This window comes from Tiliqua scincoides, chromosome 2 (assembly GCF_035046505.1).
Source record: "Tiliqua scincoides isolate rTilSci1 chromosome 2, rTilSci1.hap2, whole genome shotgun sequence".
NCBI classification, from domain to species: domain Eukaryota; kingdom Metazoa; phylum Chordata; class Lepidosauria; order Squamata; family Scincidae; genus Tiliqua; species Tiliqua scincoides.
The window spans coordinates 240,204,560-240,229,261 of record NC_089822.1 but is presented as its reverse complement, the minus strand read 5'-3'; the positions used below and the strand labels follow the sequence as shown (position 1 = coordinate 240,229,261).

Sequence of the window (24,702 nt, the reverse complement as noted above, 5' to 3'; positions counted from 1 at the left end):
TGTATGATTTTGTTCTGTCAAACTCTGATTAAAAGATAAAAAGAACGAGGGTGAATTCATAGAGTTCCTTCCCGCCACCCTCCTGCAGAGTTGCTCCAATCTTAGTGTGTGTGTGGGGGGGGGGGGTTGTCAATGTTTGGAACAAACTTTCACGGTAAATCCCTTGCTGGTTGAGGAATCATATGTACAAATAGACCCTGGATAGTTCCCCCTCCAATGTCCAGTTATGGGGCTGCACATGCGAACCCCATATGTGAGGCCACTGATCAGGAAAGGTAACTGAGGTCAGCGGTGTCAAACACAAGGCCCATGGGCCGCATGCAGCCCCTGGAAGCAATTTATTTGTCCCCTGTTATGATTGGGTTCTCCCAGCATGATAATGGGATTTCTCATATCTTGAAAATATGAACAAGATTTGCTCATTTTCTCTTCGGTCATTTGTAGCTAATGAGCTTCTACATGAGAGCAAAGTGCTTATTTCTGGCTATCATCTGCTTAATGACATCACTTCTGACCCTTAGCAGGCACCATGAATGCTAACGTCGGTCTTCTGTTTAAAACGAATTGGAACCCCACGACTGTCTCTCCGCACCACGCAGCTGATTGGCATAATTACTAATGACTGGCCTGGACTATTGGCTAGACACTAGTGATTATGTGTAAACAATGACACCTGCTTTGCACTATGATGGCAATAGTCATGCACCAGGGAAAACATTTTGACCTGAATAAATCTTGCGGCAGCTGCCCTAACCCCCCAATTCCGCCCATTTTCAACCGCTGTGCCATGACACATTGGTGTGTCATGAATGGTCCTCAAATGTGGCGCAAGAATTTGGGGGAAGGTCATTTATTAGTCGGGCCATTGGAGGATCTGAACCTCCCCACTGGAAGCATGATGTGCAGTCAATTGTAAAAAAAAAAAAAAATGATGGTGTACCTTGACAGTTTTAGCGCCTCATCTGTGTGCTGTGAGATTTAAAAGGTTGAAAATCACTGCTGCAGACCTTGCAACGCCCAGCACAGTGCTGGGAAGTAAGAGACCCAGACCCTCAGTGTGGCATAAAGGCCATTCCTATTTTACCATGAGGCTCACTGGGTCATCAGCCCAATCTCCTTCATGGGGTAGTTGACAGCAACTGTTACCCTGCACATGCCCGATCTCATCTGATCTTGGAAGCTAAGCAGGGTCAGGCCTGGTTAGTACTTGGATGGGAGACCACCTGGGAATACCGGGTGCTGTAGGCTTATACCATAGTCTTTCGAGACTGAAGGTTGCCAACCACCACGAAGGTAGTTGTGAAGGTAAAGTGCATATGCTGGAGGAGAACTATCTACGCCACTCTTAGCTCCTTGTAAGAAGGGCAGGATAAACATTTTTAAAAATCATTTTTACATTTTTATACAATCTTTCCTCCAAAAAGCTGAGGGTGGTGTCCATGGTTTCTCCCCTCCTTTTCTCTTCACAGCAACCCTGTGATGTAGGTGAGGCTGAGAGATACTGACTGGTCCAAGATCATCCAGGAAGCTTTGTGGCTGAGTGGGGATTTGAACATGGATCTTCCAGGTCTACATCCAACTCTTGAACCATCCTCACTTGAACGTGGACAAACCAAACATGGACCCTTGTCCATGTCCAAACATGGGAAAGCGTCACAAAAGAGGTGACACTTTTTCCAGCATCGGTTTCTGCCTATAATACCATTGTTTAAGGCAAGAAACAGCTACCCAGAAAAAAGACTGCAGCATCCACAACATTATCAGGTTCTTTAGTCCTTACCGCTACCTCCTTACATTGACCCAAAAGTGCCACTACCCACGTAGATGAACTGTTTCCTTTATCTTGCCTCCCAATTTCCCAAAGCCATTCTTTGCTTCCCCTGGTTCCTTCCTCTTTGGAGCAGAATATCTGATTTGACGACAGCGTGAGCATGCAATTGGTGCTAAATGAATGTCAAAATATTGGCAAGTCTGCGCTGGCAGGAGAAAACTCAACTGTTGGCGCTAAGGAAGCCGTTTGAGGTGTCAAGAGTATTCCGCTGCGGCTTTGGCAGGGTGAGTAATTCAATTTAACTAGCAGTATAATGGATGTTGAACACAAAGCAGCCATGTCACCTGATCCATTCCAGCTGAGTGAATCTCAGCTGATGACAGTTTGGAGACAGCTTTGAAGCCCTGTTGTCACTGGCTCTTGACAAATCTGTCCTTCCTGGCATCTTATCGTCACAGGATGAGTAAACCTAAGCTCGAAATAGGAGGGCATTGGGCTGCACTTTAATGTATGCAAGAAGAAAGCATTTATTGGTGCTCCTAGTAATGAGATCTCGCCTTTTCCTTTGAGGAAGACTATCAGCAGCTACAGCAAGAGTTTTTGGAACATTGTCTCTTTGCCAATCCCAACTCACCCTGTGATGCAGATTTTATGTCAAAGGCACCAAACCCAACACAGTTAGCCTAAGTATGCATGTTCAGATTTCACAGATCTGCAGGACAAGGACACAGGTACCAGACTGCAAACTATACTCCATTAATACACAGGCCAACACATATTTTGCTGTCTTAAAAGTTAGACCTATTCCTGGCTTTATTTGGGGTGCTGATTCCAAAAACAGTATCAGTTTTGCCTCAGCATAGACTTGTTAGTGAATGGTTCGAACTACTTCCTCGAGCTACTTCCTATACCGTGGGCTTCCTCACAAAGTTGTATCTTTGAATATACATAGGGCAAAAATGATGCCATTTTTTGAATCGGTGCCCCAAATTCACATGAAATCAGCATAAATTTTGGGGGGAAAAGTTTTTCTGACCCTAAATATCACACGCCTGTGTAATCCAAGGCTCCACTTAAACATGGCCTAAATATTGAAGGGTATGAGGGAAAGGGGAATATTCTTCAGTTTTAGAAGGCATTATGCTGCATCTCCCCGTTTCCTGTTGTGATCAGCTAATTCCTGAATGATCCATTACTGCATAGAGTGCTGTTGTCTGCAACCAGACCGTAAGAACCATACTTCCATTGGGTTCTGGTATAACAAATGATGAAGGGAAGCAGCAGCAACAGTGCCATTTCCAATTTTCTGGTGGTTGGCAACCTTCAGTCTCGAAAGACGATGGTATAAACCTAGAGCACCTGATATTCCAAGGCGGTCTCCCATCCAAGTACTAACCAGGCCTGGCCCTGCTTAGCTTCTGGGATCAGATGAGATTTCTATGCCCCCACGTTTTGGGCTTTCTGTTCCCCATTCAGTTGTGCCCAGTCACTTGGGAAAGATAAAAGGGGAACAGAAAAGCCTTCCTCAGTGCAGGTTTCTGCCTCTAATGTGGCTTTGTTTCTAGGGATAGACAATTCTAGGGACACACAATTCAATGGCCTAGAAACAGAGCCACAGAACCTGGAAGAGTCTTCCAGAGGCCAGAACTGACATAATAGGTAAACACCATAGAGAAAACCATAAAGGTCAGTGTGCCATGAGAAGAAAGACATTGAAAATCCTTCTTCTAAGTGTAATCCTTCTGCTTCCTTTACACATTTCCTGGGCACCAGGAGGGCAGTGAGCACACGGCAAGGAGGACAGAGGGTTGGGCACGCTATTGGAAAACGCCAAGAACTTGATGCTTCCCCTGCCACATCTTACAATCTTTTGCTGAGCTCTTGTCTCACTTGCTCCCACCTTCAAAGGCAGAGAAACTTCCAGAAGTAAAAGAAAAATAGAGAAAACTCAGTAATTTGCATTGGTGTTGCTGCTTTGAAGTCTGACTCTGAGACCAGACTGAATCAGCGGGTTGTTCCCTGACATTTTGTGTCTGTTGACTCTTCAAAACTCAGCAGTTGCTACCTGTTGATGGAATCAGAATTGTTTCTAGCCTTCCATGGCCTCTCTGGCTCCCAAAGAGCTTTCTCCTTTGCTTAGTAGGGAAGTGTAATCCATTGAACCTCCTTCTCATAGAAATTGCATCAACTGAACTGAAAGAAAGCACCAATAGGTTCTTGCCTGCCTGGCTTCGCTTGTTTGGTTTCCATGTGTCAAATTAATTTTGCCCACGGGGGTAATAAAACAGCACGGCTGTATATTTTTGTAAACACCATCTGATTTAGAGAGCTCGTGATTTCTCTTTGCAATCAAAATCTGACGAGGGCACAGGTTGGCTTTAAGAAGCAACTAAGCTGCACAATTTAAGAAGCCACTGAGGCGTGTAATTGAGTTTGTCAGGGTAATTGTATTTTGGGATAGATAGCAGTTTTTTTATTTTTTTAATTGCTAGTGAGCCTTGTATTTAGGGTGCTGATTAATTCTATTAGAAGTATTAATTAGACGGAGGGGGAGCTGCGTGTTATAGATTACATCTAAATCATTGTAAGTGCTGTGTCTAACTTCACTTTGCTAATTCTGTGTATGAAAAAATAAAACAACAACCCACACACAGGCAGGAGCATTTGTGTGCAGCGTGAACTTGTTAATTAAGAGGGCTCCATTGCCAAAACAGATCAGTTCTCTCTAGCACATTTTCCTTTGCTTTGCTCCGCTTCTGTTGGGTGGAAAGTATATTTTTAAAAAGCTATTTTTGGTTTAGCTGTAGACAACTATGCTGCTTATTTACTCCATCCCAGTACAGTACTCTAATTATGAATACAAGTTCTGCCTCGGTACTCACCTTACCTCATGTGTTTTGGGTATCCGGGATTATGTCACCGACAGCACAATCCTATCCATTTCTGCTCAGAGGTCCCATAATGCTCAGTGAGGCTTACTCCCAGGAAAGGGTTATAGGGCCTTTGTTCTTAGTGGCTTCCTTCCAGCAAGTCTTTCAAGTAAATGGCCACTTCTCTACATCAGTGCTACCATTGCCCATGAAAAAACACTTGGAAAATTCAGGTGTGATATAAACCAAGCTCTTCACAGGACTGATGTCCATGGCAGAGCTGCCACTGTGACAGAGGGAACAACTCACTATTGACGATGACGATGATCACACTTGTTCTAGCTGCATCTCTTTGTTACCATGGTTGTGCTGTTGATGACATTGCCTTGGGAGAGCACAGCTCAGCTGTGGGCAGCCTGCCATAGACTTACTAGGTGGATACGGATGAGTGCGATGTCACTTCCAGGACTGACCCAAGCCCCCTCCTTCTCCTGGTACCTAAGACCACAGTGAGTCACTGCTGCCACCACAAGCCTTCTCCTTCTCTTTCCATTCCCCCATTTTCAAATGCCCCATTTTCAGACAGGGGAGGAGACACATGGTCCCCAGGAGCTACTCTAGATCACCACTCTCTTCCCCTTCTCAGATTTCCTCTTTTGGTCTCCAGGTTCTGCTTGTTTAAAATGGGGAATGGGAAGAGAAGCAGGAGTGGCTGGAGTGGGGCTCTCTCACCAATGTGTTGCCTGAAGTGTCCTGTTCCTTTGGCCTTTGATGACTCTGGTCACTTGACTTTTAAACATCTGAACCTTTTGTACTTGCCCTTTGATGGCTATATATACCATGTATCACATAAAGACCACTTACAATGTACATGTATGATGATGTCAAAATCAGTACAACGTGTAAGTGATTGCAGGGCTAGCTTTTGGACCATAAGCATATTTCTCTGATCCTTTAAAAACTTGAGCTGTCCAATTGTACCTAAACTTCCCTGCACCAATATAGCTGTGCTGGCATGGGCTATGCTATATCCCAAAGGGAGAATTAGCAGGCAGAAAGTCTCCTTGAAATAAGGGAACATTTGTCCCCTTGCCCAAGGGAAAGCCCATGCTGCTGCTATGGGTCAACTTGGACCTGCACCAGCTATATAGCTGGTGCAAGTCCACATTGATCCATGCTGCAGGATTGGGCCTGGGAAGGGGGATAGGATAAAGCACGCATGGCAGCAACCTCCACCCTGTCACCGCCTCCCCACATCCCTTTACACCTGCTTTGTGATACGCTGATACACATGCTTTGTGGCACATTTGTGACAGCGTTCGCTTGTGGAGTGTGCGCTCCATCAGTACACTCCATGGTTAGGATTGGGCCCTAAATCATGGACACCCTATCTCTAGAAACACACTTCATTAACTCACTTGTCAGTAGCAACAAACTCTTTTCACATACCGTGAATGAAAAATGGCAGACAGGTAACAATTCTTCGAAAACAAAAAAGCTCGTAGGTCAGTTGTACTTATTTTAATGGAGCACAATTGCAACTTTAGCCTGATATCATCCAGACAGCCAGCATAGTCCTGGATTCCAAACCAGGATAATAAGTTGCACCACTCAAGTCTTTCTATAATTATGCAGAGATGACATCTTCATTAATCATTTTTTCTTAATGAATTCTGAAACAGGTGTTTCTGCTGTTAAGCACTCTGAGGAGCCATTAGCTTGCTGGCTGGCTGTTCCCCCTCCCCATCTGTTTGGATTATATCTACAGCAATTAGCATTCCGGCCAAATATCTCTTCTCCACTCCCCACATACAAAAAACAAACAAAAACTACATCCGGATTTCTTTGCAAGGGGCTATTGTAAACAGCTGCTATTCTTAGGTACGCAGCAAGTGGTACACTTTGAATAGGCTGCCTGTGTGTATTCTGCATGTCCATGTGATGCAAAGGGCACAGAAATGTGGACTTGCACAACTGAACATCATGGGAACACCAACTTCCTTTTAAAATCAAGTTTCCAACTTAGGTCTGCACAGAAAAGCTTCAAATCTGATGTGTACTGTACTGGCTGGTGACATTCATTTTTATGTCACACCCAGCAATTTTTTAAATAATAATAATAATAATACAGGTATTTATATACCACCTTTCTTGGTCTTTATTAAAGACTTTATTCAAGGCGGTTTACATAGGCAGGCTAATTTAAATCCCCGTAGGAATTTTTACAGTTGAAAGAAGGCTCTATCTTTCAAGAGCCACAACAATTCAGATGTTTTGTTCTGATCTGGCCTCCATCCTGGCCTCCATCCTCCCACGCTCAGAGCAGATGGAATAGCTCGGCTTCAGCCTGTCAGCTGCTTCAAGGTCGCACGGTGCCGGTGGCCTCGAACTGGCGACCTTGTGGATGTTATCTTCAGGCAAATGGAGGCTCTACCCTCTAGACCAGACCTCCTGCCCCTTTGCCCCTCCTGCCTCCTTTGCAAGCTGGGTTATTATTTTTTGAGACAGAGAATTGAGACTGAGGCAGGGTGACTCTCAAAGCAGTGGATTTTACCCATGATACACGAATGTAATGAATGAATGATGAATGAATTAATGATGTGATACATGAATTCAGGTCACCAAAAATCAAACCTGGGATGTGATCCAAGGGCGTATAGATGCAGTCTCCTTATTTATTTTACGTATTTTTATGCCACCCTTGCTCCAAGGAACTCTGGGTGCTGTACATAGTTTCTTCCCTCTTTTTGTCCTTACAACAACCCTGTGAGGTAGGTATAGGTTGAAAGACAGTAGCCCAAGGTCACCCCAGAAGCTTCATGGCTGAGTGGGGATTTGAACCTGGATCTTCCAGGTCTAAATGAAGCTAGGCAGCTCAAGGTCTGGTCAGTACTTGGATGAGGGAATACCTGGGAGTTCTGTATTCCATGAAAGAAGACAGGCAAAATTATAAAAGAAGGAGAAATTTCTTTTTTAAAAATTCCAACTCTCTACCCAGTGGGCCAAGTTAGCTCTCTGCAATATCAAAAGAATTACAGTGTTGGATGTCTGACCAGATTCCTTATCTCTTCTGCTTGACCATTACTACTCCATAGTTAATGTACCTGTAGCACACCTGTCTTCAGTTATCATGCTCTTCTTCTACTGTTCCAATCATTCATGGAAATAGAACAGGGCCAACATGGATCCAATTTGACATCATCAGGGTGGCATGGGGGAAGAACCAATCTGGGAGGGATCCTAAGTTCCACCTTACACTCCTGGAGTCAGGCCACATCAGGCAACATGGATTTTCTCAAGTCTGTGCCACTGATTTAGCTGGCACAGACTCCATTGCAGGGCCTGGGGCTTTACTTGAGGTAAGGAGACAAATGTCCCCATCCCCTAAGGAGACCTCAGGTGGCAGGATACAGCAATGGCCATTTTGGCACCGCTGTAGCCTGCAGCACCAAGGAGGGATAGGATTGGGCAGCCTGTCCTAGCCAAATTTCAGATGGCCGTCATCTGCAGCTGAAAAAACTGTTCAGATAAAAGACAGGTGAAATGATTTTTGTCATTGGTTTGGAACAAGGGTGCCCAAACTCCGGCCCTGGGGCCACTTGCGGCCCTCGAGGTCTCTCAGTGCGGCTCTTAGGGAGCTCCCAGTCTCCAATGAGCATCTGGTCCTCCAGAGATTTGTTGGAGCCCACACATGCCCAACACAACTGCTCTCAGTGGAGGGCGATTGTTTGACCTCTACATGAGCTGTGGGATGAGGGCTCCTCCACTGCTTGTTGTTTCACGTCTGTGATGCAGTAGCAGCAGCAAAGGAAAGACCAGCCTTGCTTTGTGCAAGGCCTTTTATAGGCCTTGAGCTATTGCAAGACCTTCATTCATTCATATAAGTTCATCTTTAATATATTTGTTTATGTAAACTTATACAAATTTATTCAAATTTTAAATGTAAATTAATTCTTTTTTCCCCCCAACACAGTGTCAGACAGATGATGTGGCCCTCCTGCCATAAACTTTGGACACCCCTGGTTTGGAAGAATATGCATTTCCCTTCCAATTCTACAGAAAACAGCAAGTAACACACTTTGCCTGTGACTTGTATAAAAGTGAGTGACTGGATTGGTAACCTTAGAAGATAAAACATTCTTTAATTGTTAATTTATTTGAATATAGGCATGTTTTAAATTGCTCATGGAGTATTACTAAACCTAGGGTAAGAAAAAAAATAAAAATGGAAACCACCCAAATGACAACCACCTCCTAGAATACCTATATGACTGACTCCACCATTCTTTTGAAAGCATGGGGTGGACATGTGATTGGGCTCTTACAAACAGCACTGTGGGGGCTCAGTGCTAAGGCCCCTCTATAACCCTGTCACAGTTTGGGGCCATTTCACATGTGCCCCCCCAGGCTATTTGTTTAAAAAGACAAAAATTTGAGGGTCATCTAGCCTGACTGTTGGCCTAAATTTAGTTGAAAGCATTGATCTCATTCTGACTTGGCTTTGGATGCCATCTCTCAGGAAGGCTTCTTGCCCTTATTCTGGGAACGTGGGTCAAAATAAAGAGAAAACATGGCATCCAGCAGTCCAAGGGAACACATTTCTGCTGCCATCAGACTATGAATAGACAAAGCAGATGAGCAGAAGGGTGTGAAACCTCTCCCCTCCCCATATCAGTTCAACTCTCCATCCTTCTCCAGAAACCTAATTCATGAGCAAAGTGCTTCTTCAGGGGGTGATTTTCAGCATGAAAATGGCATTTGGGGAGCAAACTTCCCAATTCTCGAATATCTTAGTCTCAGTGGGGGTGTTCCCACCCTTCATGGCTAGTTTTCTGGGGGAAAAATAGGCATATGATTGGAAGCATGCCTCTAGCACAAACATTTAATTGAATGTGTAGTTTGGCATTTCAACATAAACTGGGTGCAATTACTTAAATGGAAATGCAATTGATTCATTGTATTTCTTACCCTGAGAGAGGCTCAAGAAGGAACAGATTTCCTTTCTTTTTTTTCATCATTTCACAAAAATGATCATTTGGGTTACAATTGTATTTCATTTCCCAGAGTTTTTCAGCTGTAGATTAATCCAATGGTTCTCACACATTTAGCACTGGGACCCACTTTTTAGAATGCGAATCTGTCGGGACCCACCAGAAGTGATGTCATGACCAGAAGTGACATCATCAAGCAGGTCAATTTTTGGCAATCCTAGGCTGTAATCCTACCCACACTTACCCAGGAGTAAGTTCCATTGACTATCATTGTTAAAAGAAGGCTGCAATCCTAATCCTGAGAGTCTGGTCCAACAAGAAGCTGACGGAACATACCAAGATCCAGGTCTACAGAGCTTGCATCCTGAGTACACTTCTGTACTGCAGCGAGTCATGGACTCTCCGCTTACACCAGGAGAGGAAACTGAACGCTTTCTACATGCGCTGACTCCGATGCATTCTTGGCATCACCTGGCAGGACAAAGTTCCTAACAACACAGTCCTGGAACGTGCTGGAATCCCTAGCATGTATGCACTGCTGAAACAGAGCCGCCTGCGTTGGCTTGGTCATGTCGTGAGAATGGATGATGGCCGGATCCCAAAGGATCTCCTCTATGGAGAACTCATGCAAGGAAAGCGCCCTACAGGTAGACCACAGCTGTGATACAAGGACATCTGCAAGAGGGATCTGAAGGCCTTAGGGATGGACCTCAACAAGTGGGAAACCCTGGCCTCTGAGCAGCCCGCTTGGAGGCAGGCTGTGCAGCATTGCCTTTCCCAGTTTGAAGAGACACTTGGCCAACAGTCTGAGGCTAAGAGGCAAAGAAGGAAGGCCCATAGCCAGGGAGACAGACCAGGGACAGACTGCACTTGCTCCCGGTGTGGAAGGGATTGTCACTCCCAGATTGGCCTTTTCAGCCACACTAGATGCTGTGCCAGAACCACCTTTCAGAGCGCGATACCATAGTCTTTCGAGACTGAAGGTTGCCAATATAATCCTAATCACACTTTCCTGAGAGTAAGTCCCATTGAACAAAATAGAAACTCCACCTGTCATACCTTAGATATGGCACTGGGAGATGGATGAAACACAAGATAGTAGCTTCATGATCTGGCAGCCCCCCATCCCTTCTGCTCAGTGGCATCCCCCTTCAAGGCAGGGACAGGTGTCCACACCTGCCACACCCGAGATACACCACTTTGGGTCATGTCCGAGAGGTCCTGTGAAGACTGACCACAGATTTGATTATTCACACAAATCAGTATCCGCAGGATTCCCAGAGATGGAGAAAAACAGTAACGCGCTATTGTGTTCACATTACAATATTTTCACAATACGATGGTGTCTCTGGAATGGATTACCATTGGAAAGGGAGGATTCACTGCAGAATCAGGAAAACAAAGGGCCTGTTCAGACAATTCTTTTCAGCAAGTGACTAGAATTTTATTTTTAATAATTGTATAGATTATTACCTGCCAGCTTACTTTGTTGAATTTCCTGCTTCAGCTTCTTCAAATGTATTACTTTTGCATAGACAGAAAGTCTGCTCATGAATGGAGTCATGAACATTGAACAGTCTGAGACCAGTCAGTAGACCTGAGATGTGGTTCTTTCCCACAGCAGTTACCCTTAGGGAGTCAAAGCTCTAGCACCCCTGTGCCTGAGATCAAGGTCTGGTGCCCCCTAGTGGTGTGCAAAATGTGTTGTGCACATTTTTCACTTCCCACCCCCATCATTTCAGCACCAGGGACACCCCATTTACTATTCTCTCCTTACAGTTCCTTCCTATATGAATGTGAGAATATAGGGGAGAAAGTGGGGAATGACAGCTTAGAGCTGCTGTGTTAGCACTAGATGTTGTAGGATCCCAGGTTTGTCCCAATGTGAGCAGGTTGCAAGAAACAGCATATACAGCAGAGTACTTTCAAGCAGCAGTTATATTTTGAGCAAGGGATGTCAGAAGCAGAGTAGTCAATAAACAGTCCCAGTCAGCACAAAGATCAGTCAGTCCAATGATAACAAATCCCAATCAGTTTCCCACAATACAAAGTCAAGGTCCAGCCCACGGTCAGGAATCACACATATACATACAAATATCCAGCCTCCACAGTCACTGGCAGCAGTTTCTCAGTTATCTTCAGCTTCGCCCCTACTACTGCACTGGAGGTTCAGCATACTAACCCTTAAGTAGTTAGATCAGCCAATCATTGCAGGCTTGGTAACACCCAGGGTGTGTCTGTCACAGGTGCTTGTTGATTTTGCTAACTCAGCAGCCTGCACCTGCTCCTGGACCAATTCATTAGCTGTGTTTCTGTTTCACTCAGAACCCAGAGCTAACATGCTGCTCTCTCCACAGTCTGCCTCCCTGTCTTTTCAAATAGTGGGGAGCTTGAGAGAGGGGGAGACCAGCAGGCTGCTCCCACAGTATTGTGTCTGTGGGTCCATGGCTTCACCTGGGTTCATGAGAAGGCTGGTAGTCACTATATCTCAATCTAGCCTATCCTAACCAGGGGGGAACAGTGGCATAGCCAGAGAGGGTGCAGGGGTAGCAATTGGACTGGGCTGGAAGCTGCCTGGGGAAAATAGTCTGGCCACCTGCCCGTGCAACTGCAGATCAAGGGGAGCAAGTGCCAGAGACTCCAATTGCTGCTCATGCCTTTTGGGGAGCAAGCAGGAGGAGGCCTGGTGGGGCAAATGTGGGGGGAGGCAGCAGATCTTTTATTTTTCAATTTAAAAACATGCAGATGTGACATCACTCCTGGGTGTGATGTGAGGGGGCATCATTTTTAATGCCTTAGGCTTCACAGTGGTTAGCTACACCATGGGGGTGGGGAGGGGGAGAGTGGTGGAAGGAGTGGAGAAGAGGCACTTAAGAACAACAAAGTCAAAGCTATTCTCTGATTCACACCTACTCAGATGAGAATTTTATTTAACCTACAATGCAATCCTATGCATTTCTACTCAGGTTTTAATGGCACAAACTTACACTCAGGCTGCAATCCTATCCTATACACTCGCAGGATACACTTCCCTGAGAGGGAAGACCAGATGTCATAACCTCAAGAGGGCATGGCACCCCAAAATGTGGGACATGATAAAATAATAACTAAAGAAACTTGTATGTTGATTTCATGTGGTTAATTTAACCACTACAAAGAGGACATCTGCTCACTTTCCCTGCAAGTAAACCTCATTTGAGCACAACGGGACTTACTTCTGTATAAACCTGGATGGGGGATTGTGCTCTCATTTGGAATAAGTCAACTGAGTTTTGTTGCTTTGAGTCCCAAGTGAATATCTTATGCCTAGCCTGAAGCTGGTACAGTTGTGTGTCACTTAAGGATGGGGATACATTCTCCAGTCCCTGTTGTTATGTGATTAGGTTGTTAAGCAAACATTGAGCCCAATCTAGTGCCTTTGTTGTGTAAACAGTCAATCCCTGCCAGGCTCTAGCTGGCTGCACAGGCTACTAGAGATGAATTGTCTCCTGTTTGCATTAAGAGCCTGTTTGTTGTGTAAACAGACACTCTGCTGCAGGCTATGGGAGTCCTGACTGCCTCATTAAGAGCCTCTTTGTTGTGCTTTGAGCAGTGTTGTTCATTGGTAGGTTGTTAAGCAACGCACACCTATATTTTCAAATCCATAGCCAGGCTGTTGTTACTCTCTTTAAGGAGGCAGAGATGCTGAACTTCCAGACCCTTTGGAGCTGGGGATTATAATTACAGGTAAGTCAAATACTGTCAGTGGAATGGCAACAAGAATTCTTTTTCATCACACACACACATACACCCGTTCATTCCCCCCTGTGCATGCTAAATGGATTTCACTCACACTCACCCCCATTCATTCCCCCTGTGCATGCTAAATGGATCACACTCAGCCCCATTCATTCCTCCTGTGCATGCTAAATGGACTTCACTCACACTCACCTCCATTCATTCCCCCTGTGCATGCTAAATGGACTTCACACAAACACCCGTTCATTCCCCCTGTGCATGCTAAATGGATCCCATTAATTCCCCCCTGCTCCTGCCAACTGGCTCTGGCCTCACAGAACCTGCCTCCACTCTACACAGGAGGCTGTTCTAACAGTCCTTGGAGAAGACAGAGCAGAACCATAGAGCCAAAGCGTGCAGAGCGGCTGTGAGGGCAGAGTCGAAAGGGCAACGGCTTCACTCTTTGTCGCCACGGCTCCTCCTATTGGTTAGCAAGCCCCGGTCATGTGACGGCAGGAGCGTTACAATATGGCCGCGCCCATGTGGTGGAAGCGCTTGGTGACCTGCTGGTGTCCTGCTGGGGTCTGGTCCACGCATGGAGCGCGGGGGGTTCTTGGTGTCCCTGACGGTGAGTGCGGGGGGCGCCGAGGCGCAGGCAGCTGTGCGAGGTGGGAGCCTCGTCCTGGGGGGGTGCCTTGCCCAGGGAGTGGAGGGGCCCCCGTGCACCCCCAGAGCCCTGGAAGCTGGTGCACTGAGGAGGGGAGCGGGGGCTGGACAGACCCTCTCATACCTGGTCCCCTGGAAGGAACGAGGCTGCCCTGAGGCTCTCCCTTTCGCAGCCCAGGGCTGGTGGGAGCCAGTGTGGGGTAGTGCACAGCTTCTCAACCAGTGCTGCTTGCACCACTGGTGGTACCTCAGGTGGTGTCCAGTGGTATCCCCAGACCCCACCGCCTGGCAGCGAGACCAGCAATGCAGTGCGATGGGCAGCAGTAGGAGGCTCGGCTCGACGGGCAGCGCTCCAGCATGCGCTTTCCATGCACTCAGAAAACCCTCCCATTTGCCCTGAGCCTCTCACTAGTGTTGGCTGCATCACCCGGCAGCGGCACAACAAACAGCGGTGGGAGATTCCAAGTATGCTTGACAAAGATGTCCCGTCCACCCTCTTACTGGTATCTGTCACGTTGCATCTGACCTTCCAATCCAGATGTATGGCATCATCTATGACATCATCACCAGTTACTTCCGGTGGTACTTTCAATTGGTGGACCACGTGAAGTACTATGCTTGAGAAAGGCTGGTGTAGTGCAGTGTTTCTCAAGATTTGTTCTCTGCCTTATCACTTCACATGGACTACTAATTCAAAGTGCCACTGAAAGTAACTAGCAATGACATTTGCCAGTTACTTCTCAGTTGGGAGGCCAGATGCAGCACGACAAACACCAGTAAGAGGCTCAGGGTAGATGGGAGGGCTTTTTCAAGTGTGGAAAATTATTTTTAACAGTATTTATATACCGCTTTTCAACTAAAAGTTCACAAAGCGGTTAACAGAGAAAAATCAAATAACTAAATGGCTCCCTGTCCCAAAAGGGCTCACAATCTAAAAAGATGCCAAGGGATACCAGCAGACAGCCACTAGGACAGTGCTGGGGTGAGGTGGGCCAGTTACTCTCCCCCTGCTAAAAAAAGGAGCACCCACTTGAAAAAGTACCTCTTACCCAATTAGCAGGGGTAATGGGAAAAGCATGTTTGGATCCTCCTACTACTATTTGTTGTGTCCTTTTTATGGTCTCACTGGCAGGTGTCCAGAGGTCCCATGAGTACCACCAGCTACCACCTCAAGTACCACTGGTGGTATCTGTACCACTGGCTGAGAAACATTGGTGTAATAGTTCAGAAGTTGAAGTTAGACCTGGAAGATCTAAGGTTCAGATTCCTTCTCAATCATAGAAAAATGAATAACCCAGTAGCTGAACCTTTGAGATAAGAGGCATGCTGTTAAGGATGTGTTTCTCTGATTGCAACTTACTGAGGGTGCACAAATTTTGTTTCATTTTCTATAGCACGATGTCTTTGTTCCCAATCCCTCCTACATCAAAGCTTTTAAGTATGGGCAACTGAAACAATCACATGTGCTTCCCCTGATTATTTCTGCCTCCATTCTCTCATGTGTCAATAACTACATTGCAAGCACTTTCAGCAGGGTTCTGCTGAGCATTTTTTGCTCTGTGTGAAGTGTCATGTACACCCGTTGTGTTATGTCACAAATGGATGCAAAGAAGGGCCCTGGGATATTTGAAAGTATAGTGGGGCAAGGGGAAGGAAACGCTTGGCTCTTGGTTCCCTTTAAGATTAGCAGTGTGATGTTTTTGAAACTGAGCTTCAGTTTCTGGCAGGCTGTCATTCCTGTGCACTATTATTATTATTATTGTTTAGTATTTATCCCAGTGTTCTTTTATGGAGCACGTTTACACATGCACTCACACATTTTAAATTGCCTGTAGCTTAAAATGTGAATTTGCCCATATCTTACTCTTGGGACACAAAGTTAACATTTGGGAACAGCTTTATTATTTATTTGCTTTATTGGGGTGGTTGGATATGGTCAAATCTTCCTGTTCAGCCAGAAAGTATCCACACAATCCTCCCTCCTGCAATCTCCTTCACTGGGTTGTTGTGATCGCAACATAAATACAAGACATATAAACATGTTAGAAAATTCTTTAAGAATTGCTTGTAATAATTATAATCTGGTCTCCTTACTTTTCTTTGTGTATGTCTGTGGCTGCAATCTTATACATGCTTTCCTGGGAATAAGCTCCGCTGAACACAATCAGACTTACTTCTGAGTAGATGTACATAGCATTGTGCTGTGAGTTTGTCTGTTGGTATCTTAAGCCATTTGTGCCCAACAGTGCATATACATAACAGCAGTGGTTCTCAAACTCTCAGGGAGAGTTTGAGCCACAGTAAGTTTGTGCAGGGGTGGGGGGAAGACAGCGACATGATCCACTAGATCGTATTGCTTTGGAGGGGTGCACACAACTTTGGGGGTTGATACACACAACTTAAATTCACTTTAGTAAGATCACTTCTACAAAAGCTTTCAATCCCAATTGGTACAAAGGCTGGGGGGAGGGGGGAAAAATCCTAAGCATACAGACACATGCTGCCACCCCACATGTACTTAAGCCATTTCTGCCCACCATTGCAACAGGGACCAAATGCTGGGCACCTGGGACCTGTGGGCTGGGCAAAAATGGGTTAAAGTAAGTCTCATGGAAAATGGTGATGCCTGTTTCCAAGAAAATGTACATAGTAACACAATATTTTAATCTAAACATCTTATCTGCAAATAAGTTCTTCTCAATTCAGAAGGATTTACTTCCAAACAAACATATATACAATTGAACCATGAACATATTGCAGCAGTGTTGCTCTAATTAACCCATTTTTACCCAGCCCACACACGTACACATGTGGTCTCTGTTATGCAGTGGTTCTCAAACTGGAGCGTCACAAACGCCTCAGCCAGAGACCCCTGGCCTCTGCCTAAGGGGTGGGGAGGGGGGATGGCAGCGATGTGATGCGCTGGATCATACTGCTTTGGAGGGGTGCAGGAGCTTCTGCCACTTAACAGAGCCTGTAGCAGACTCCTGGGGGTGCGGTGAGCCCCCACACCAGCCTCTGCAGCTCCCCATGCTGTAGAGACCCTCAAAATTGTGCAAGCAACCACTTCCAGTTTTGCGTTCACGAAACCAGAAATGGTCGCGATCATGATTTTAGCATGGGGAGCCCTTTGTACCAATTAAGGTTGAAAGCGTTTGCAGAACTGATCTTACTAAAGTGAATTTAAGTTGTGCGTATAAACCATTTTCAATAGGTAATTTGGCAGTGATCCAGCTTGGCTAGTTTGTGTGTGCCATCTCAAACTACTGTATTTACCTCATTGCCATGTTTCTGAAGTTGTACCCACATTGTTGCCTTTAATGACATTAACATTTCATTTGGTTCCCCCCCCCCTTGGATATTAATTTGCTGAAAAGGAGCTCACTGTATTTGATTTGGACCAGCATGTACGTGAGAAGAATTATGCTTTTGGAAAAGAGGATAGGTGGAATTTTATTTATCTGTGGAAAATATTTATACCCACTCCCGATTAGTGAGTGCCCAAGGCATCTTCCTAAATTCATAAAACTTTAATTAAAAGCATTAAACTACAAAAAACCAAAACGTTAACTATAAAATTATTTAACATTTCCCCAAACAAATTAAAAAGACAGAGTAAAATAGTTTAGTTTATTTACTAAAATAAAACGTAGCAGAACTAAGATGGAAAGGCTAAATCCAAAACTTTCAGCTGCCTTCCCTCTCCATTTGTGATCCCCTGTGCTGTAGCCTGTCTTAACCCTCACCCTCAGGATTGGCTTTTGGGAAGGGGCTGGTGGGCGCTGTAAGGATGGGGGGATGGCGATGTTCTGTGAATGGCGTGTCAGAGGTATTTCTCTCCATCCAACCCATTGTTTATGTGCTCAGAACACCCTACGGACATGATCGGAGCACAGTTCTGGTTATGTTTGGAAGGGTCGGCTGTGGCCCTGGAACTTCTCCTGAAGTAGGCTATGCTGAGAGGTTCAGCAGGCTGTATGTTTGATGCCCCTGGGCTAGCCCTTCCCTGGAATTGGATGTGTGCGTGCGTTCCTTTTTCTCAGTAGTCGCCTCTCTTAAGGACAACCTTTATCAAATATTATGTTTAACATATAATACATGTCACAGCCAACTTGTTAGCTGTCCGAAGTTTTTTTGATTTAAGGAAATCAAGAAAACTTCTAAGTTGGCTGTTGAGAATAAAGAATGAATAAGAGGCTTCATTCACATCTTGTGGGAATTCATAGTCCCACTACCTGTCATGTCGTGAGAATGGATGATGGCCGGATCCCAAAGGATCTCCTCTATGGAGAACTCGTGCAAGGAAAGCGCCCTACAGGTAGACCACAGCTGCGATACAAGGACATCTGCAAGAGGGATCTGAAGGCCTTAGGAGTGGACCTCAACAAGTGGGAAACCCTGGCCTCTGAGCGGCCCGCTTGGAGGCAGGCTGTGCAGCATGGCCTTTCCCAGTTTGAAGAGACACTTTGCCAACAGTCTGAGGCAAAGAGGCAAAGAAGGAAGGCCCATAGCCAGGGAGACAGACCAGGGACAGACTGCACTTGCTCCCGGTGTGGAAGGGATTGTCACTCCCGGATTGGCCTTTTCAGCCACAATAGACGCTGTGCCAGAACCACCTTTCAGAGCGCGATACCATAGTCTTTCGAGACTGAAGGTTGCCAATACAATAATAGTAGAAATACTGTTATTTTGCTAATAATATTTTGTGACAGGTTTATTGCTTTTCACCCATACCATATGTGGCTTTTCCTCCTGATAAATAATAATAAGAAAGAGTATGTAAACCACATACATTGGACCTCATCATTTGAATTAAACTCCGTTTGACTTGTTTCACCCTTTGTTAGTTGGCTTACTGAGCCCTTTGGGCTGCTAAGGCCCTCGCACAATTGTACCTCTTGTCATTGCTTGGAGTATTCAGGAATACTGTTGGGATATGGTCGTATCAGTGATTTAGTAATAAGAGCTGCACATCTTGTTATGTGTTCTCCTAGTGGGCTAATTCAGGGAAACTCAGAACAAAGGCTGTTGACAATTTGTAAGCAGCTTAAAAATAATTCCAATCCCCCTCTTGAAAATGCAGAAATGTCCCAAACCCATTACTGAATAAATTAAATGGGAAGATTGTGGATATTCTCACAGTAATTCAGTGAAGGATGACAGGTAAGCAGAGACTGTACAGAGGACATTATTTCATAAAATGTTGTGGCTAGCCCTGACCATGTTACTAGAAAATGCCTTAATGGCATTGGTTCCCAAATATTTTAGCTCTGGAACCCATTTTTTAGAATGGCACTCTATTGGGACCCACTTAGGTTTATCAGATTTTTTTTTAAAAAAGGAGATCTAGAAAGAAATAAGACCATCAAACATTTAACTCCCTATATTTGCATGTGCTTGCAAACTGCAGGAACTGAGCTCTTTGCAGTGTATTTAGCAGCTACAATATCTGATTTTCGAATTGCCTCAGGGCTAGAGGCAATTAGTTATCTGATCTTTCCATCACCCTTTAGGAACCCACGAAAAATCAGGTTGCAACCCACCAGTGGGTCCTGACCCACAGTTTGGGAATCACTGCTTTATGGTATTATAGTTTTAGTATACTGTACAAGGTTTAAAAAACTTGTGTGAGTATTGCTGTGTCACTGCACCCTGGCTGAAAGCTGTCAATGTGTGCTGAAAAAACTGCCTTTCACTGTGTGGATTCTGGTCCACGTAGCCCAGTCTTATTTCCTCTGAGTGATTGTGGCATCCAAAGTCTCTTTGAAGATCTTTCCTAGTCCTGACATTTTAAAAATTAGAGATGCTGGAATTCTGTCTGTGATTGTACACCTTCAAATCATTTGCTCTTTCACTTTGGCATGGAGCCTTCCCAAAATCTGTAAAGGTACCAGGCTTATCTTCTGCCTGGTACAGGCCAAAGGCAAGCTGTGGTCAGATAACTCCTGTATAAACAGAACTGTTTCATAGTAGCGGTATATATTTCAATCTAACTTCACAAGATGGCCAAAGGCAGGCCTCAGTAAAGGTTTCAGATACTCAGCCTTAAACCCGCAGATGTTTAGAGGGGGCGTCTAAAAATCGTTACTGTTTCTGCAGATGGAGTAGGCAGCCGGGTCTCTGTGCTCTTCCACAGTCGCTCCATTAGCCACTTCATGAATTTAAATTACGTTTAAGATACAGAAGTTTGAAATCCAAAGAAGCAATTAGTAACTTTTGATTCATGCTTTTGCCAGATGGCTAGATTAAAATCAGATCAATTTTCTTTTTCTTTTTTTAATCACTCGGTGCAGATAAGAATTCTGATGGGGGGAAAAAAGCCGAAAGGATAGGGGGCGGAGGTGGAGAAATCAATGCATGCAAAACAGCTAAGCAGATTAAAAGAGTCATTAACTTAATGATTAAAATTTTAAGTGTAGCCCGTGAGCACCTTTTGAATGAAGTGGCAGCGGATGTCAGAGCTGAGGTGGCTTTACTTGGCTTCTGTTATCAAAGCATTCAGTGGTTATCATGTGAGCTGAAATAAACTACTCGTTTCCTGATTTTTTTTTCCTTCAGAGCAAATGAACATTTGATGAATTTTGGTCCTTATTTGCAGAACTTGTTAATTTGTCTTCCGAGCTGGCTTATTATGAGACAACGCCATTTAATTGTACCATGCGATATTGAAACCTTGAGGATAAGTCCACAAAACGTACCAGTCTACAAAAATCCTTATTAGATTGCCTGCCCAAGGGCACAATCCTAACCAAGTCTTATTTTGTTCAATGGGGCTTACTCTCAGGAAAGTGTAGATAGGATTGCAGCTTGACAGCCCAATCCTATGCATGTCTACTCAGAATTCAGTCCCATTAGAATCAGTGGGGCTTACTCCCAGGAAAGCGTGGCTAGGATTGGGCTGTTAGTGTCCTAAGTTAATTGTGTCTGGCTTAAAAGAAAAAGAGAACCAGCTTTTGTAAAGCTTTCCTATGTGGTCTCCTTCTTGACTTGCCACCGGAGGGCAGGCAGGTGGCTATTTAAAAACTTGTTATTATCTAAGGAGGAACTTTGGAGATCTAGATGTTAGTAGTGGTCAAACTTCTTGCCCTCACTTATCTGGTATAGGATGGAAGTAAGCGCAGTCATGATTTAGCCCCTGTCATCGAGTGTTTAAAAGTGGTGGAGCTCTGGTGAATAAAGCACTGGTCTTAAGTTGCTGGTGGAGGAAATTCAGGGGAAGTAAGACTATTGAGGATGATAACTTGTAATTGACTTTGTTCTTACAAATGAACCGTAATATGTCTCTTGTATTTTGTTGGACTGTTTGCTTATGTGATCTGGTGTCCTTATCTCATTCCAGGTTTCAAGTCATTTGAAACAGGTTTGGATTTGGATTAGGTTTCCTGTCGCTGAATTAAACTTTCTGTTTGTACATACATACTGTATACAAAAATTGGGCTGTTAGGCTGCATAGGTACAATTATATCCTGAGGGACTTAGAAAATGACAAGAGATGTGAATATGTATTTGTCTTAGATTTGTGAAAATGTCTTGGGTCTTTTAAAAGATAATCTTTTCCAGTAGTACCTTTTTTGGTATTGTCAATAGGCGATAGCGGTGCATGCCATATCCTGTCTCTCTTTCTGGGTCAGATAGGCCGACACAGGGCAGTGTGGACTTGCACCGGCTATTTAGTAGACACAGGTCTGAATTGCCTCATTGCAGCTGCTGGGGCTTACCCCAGGGTAAGGAGACAAATGTTCCCTTATCCTGAGGAGACCTCCAGCGTTGCCACATTCCCCATAGGATGCAGTGGAGACCATACCGGAGCTGCTGCATCAGCATGGGGGAGGTTGGATTGGGCTGTAAGTTTTTTGGGCTGTAAGAAGTTGTTTAATTTCATTTTATAGCTAGAGGATGGCGGATTGAGAGGGTGACTTACTACCTGAGGCTACTCTATGAATCCATGACTAAAGAAGGAGAAGCTAGGCCACATAGGGCTACTTAAGCTCAGCTAACAGTGATGATAGCCTCAGTAAATCTTTCTCCTGCTTATCTCTCTGTCTTAATTTTGCAGGCTGGTGGATTAGCTGGAGTGTGTGTTGATCTGATATTGTTCCCTTTGGATACGGTCAAAACTAGACTGCAGAGTCCCCAAGGTTTTAAGAAGTCTGGGGGTTTCCATGGCATCTACGCTGGTGTTCCTTCTACTGCTATAGGCTCTTTTCCAAATGGTAAGGCTCTCTTATATGTTGAGCATCTGTGATTATCAATGTCACCTACAGTTACCCAAAGATTTGTATGTGTTTGTAATTGTATGTAATCCATATGTATGGAACTGATCTCACTAGTTCCATTGTAAAATGTTGTTGAAACAGGACTTGCTGCCTGTTATCCTTTTCTGTCCAGAGAAAAACATTGCACCAAATTTCATATTTTATCTTTGAGTGTTTAAAATGTATAATCTTTTTTTTCAGGCATTGCAACTGAGTAATCTCTTCCTATAAGTACACTATTGGCATCTTCCTCTTCTACCCCCTCCAGCAGTTCCCAGTGGGTTTCTCTCTGCTTTCAAAGTCTTGCCTGGGCCTGATATTTCCAATTGCCTGTGAAAGTGAAAGCAAATATTTCATTATTCTCTTGCGCGGAGGGAGGAAGAGGGGGAAGTGTGTGTTTTCAAAGCTTGCAATAGTTCATTCACAAGCATCAGACATATAAAGCATGGTTTAAACCAGCCATTTTCAACCACTGTACCATGGCACACTGGTGTGCAGCGAATGGTCTGCAGGGGTGCTATGGGAGTTTGGGGGAGGGTCATTTATTAAAAGGGCCAAAATAGCAGATGTGATCCTCTCACCAACAGCATGGTGTGCCTTGTCAATTGTCAAAAAACTGATGGTGTGCTTTGACAGTTTTAGTACCTTGTCAGTGTGCCATGAGACAAAAAAGGCTGAAAATCACTGGTTTAAACAATCATCTCAGTCAGGCCTGTATGTTCCAGTGCCCCTTTTTTGATATCTTTCCAAGTGTATGACTGATTGTGTAGGGTGTGTGAAATTTTAGCTGAGGAGGAAACCAAAAGAGGTTAAGGGGAGCAATGCATTCTGGAGAGAAATAAATGGGGGAGACAGAAAAATGTAAACTGAACTGTGGTAAATTTGATTAAACTTAAAAAAAAGAGAAAAGAAGCAGTTTCAACAGTTTCTTGCTATTTTCTGAGCTTTTCTTGACTTCTGTTGAATGAATGTTAATGGAAGTTTTCTTGAAGTGTCCTCGGGCACCTTCAAACCTTACAAGTCCTTCCTAAGATGATATGAAATTTTTCCTGTTCTTTATCTTCCCCATTCTTGTTATCTCCTGTTGGAGGTGATAAGCATCTTTTGATTAGCAGCAGAGGGCAATGGATGGAACTCTGTCACACAATTAAAACCTGTTCCTTGTGGCAAACTTGAGCATTTTTTTCCTTTTTCACTATTTGCATGTTAAATTCTGAACTGTATTCTGTTTAGAGGCACACCGGAGAATAGAAATAGTGACTGGCTATGGAAGAAAGTCATTGCTTCATGGGAGTGAGGGCAGATGTCTCTTTATATTCTTTAAAAGTTAAGAGTGCTGCTTCTTCAATGTATGGGTTTAATATTTCTATTGTGCTGTGTTTTTGTATGCTTAGATTGGTGGTGATTTCAGTGGAAAAGTTTACTTACAATTATGACCAGTGCTAGGGATCAGATCTAGATAGCTGTGGTAGTCTCAGAGCCCTTAGAAGGGCCATTGCTAATCCCTGAGACTACTTTGTGACCACAGCCTTAGTGTAGAGCAGGTGTCTCCAAACTTTTTGGCCAGAGGGCCGCGTCAAATATCTGGTGTGGTGTTGAGGGCCGGAAAAGAAATTTAAATATAAAATTTAAATAAATAAAATAGAGATGGAACTTAGATGAATGAAAAAATGAATGAATGGGCTCATTCATTCAACCTCTCTGGCCCTCAGAACATCCTCCAGACACAATCAGAGCACAGTTCTGGTCATGTTCAGCTGAATGGGTCACAGGCTTTCAAGGGATAAGAGGTTGGCTGTGGGCCAGAAAGAAGCTTGCTGTGGGCCGCATCTGGCCCCTGGGCCGGGGTTTGGAGACCCCTGGTGTAGAGTGACACTGTTATGATATATGCCCCAGGCCTATATGAATTTGCAGGCTGGATAGGGCAAGGCTAGGGCCTGATGTCTTGGCCTGCAGACGTACAGTGTAGCCCTGTTGCATCATGGAATTGGCTGATGCAACAGGGCTTAGCAGGGATGATTCAATACCCTGCAATACCCAGTCACAAGACTGAGTCATACTGTCACCAGATCATACCCTGCTTCCCATTGGCCAGTGGCAGTATATATTGCAGCCTGTGCAACATCTGTTGTTACCACCTCTTTCCCATCCCACTTGCTAAGCCCAACCCCTCTTTGAACCTTGGGAGGGACTCAAAGAGATAAGAAGAGATCTATAGAAGACAGTTTGAAATTTAAGGTAGTTTGAAAAGCAGCTAGGAGCTTCAGTGAGTTAGGCAGCTGAGAGAAGCAAACTCACTTGGCCCAAATGTGCTGCTGTGTCCCAGTTGCTTGTTTGGTCAATAAATCAGCCCTGCATAAGAACTTATATTTAATTTCACCAAAGCAAAGAGCATCCACCGTCCTCAAGCTGGACTTGATTGTGAGTTGGCA

The 24,702-nt window shown here is 44.6% G+C and overlaps 1 protein-coding gene and 1 pseudogene across 5 annotated transcripts in view; both read left to right on the top strand.

The window, feature by feature from the left end:
- The first annotated feature begins 1,128 nt into the window (after positions 1-1,128).
- LOC136643144 (5S ribosomal RNA) lies at positions 1,129-1,248 on the top strand (annotated as a pseudogene).
- A 12,622-nt stretch (positions 1,249-13,870) lies between these two features.
- Positions 13,871-24,702, top strand: part of SLC25A26 (solute carrier family 25 member 26) — a 132,058-nt gene continuing 121,226 nt past the window's right edge. For all 5 annotated transcript variants that reach the window (XM_066617271.1, XM_066617269.1, XM_066617270.1 and 2 more), the window contains exons 1-2: positions 13,871-13,977; positions 22,072-22,228. In XM_066617271.1, coding sequence (XP_066473368.1) covers positions 13,945-13,977; positions 22,072-22,228 — 190 coding nt within the window. In that variant the 5' untranslated portion in view covers positions 13,871-13,944. The remainder of the gene's footprint in view (positions 13,978-22,071; positions 22,229-24,702) is intronic.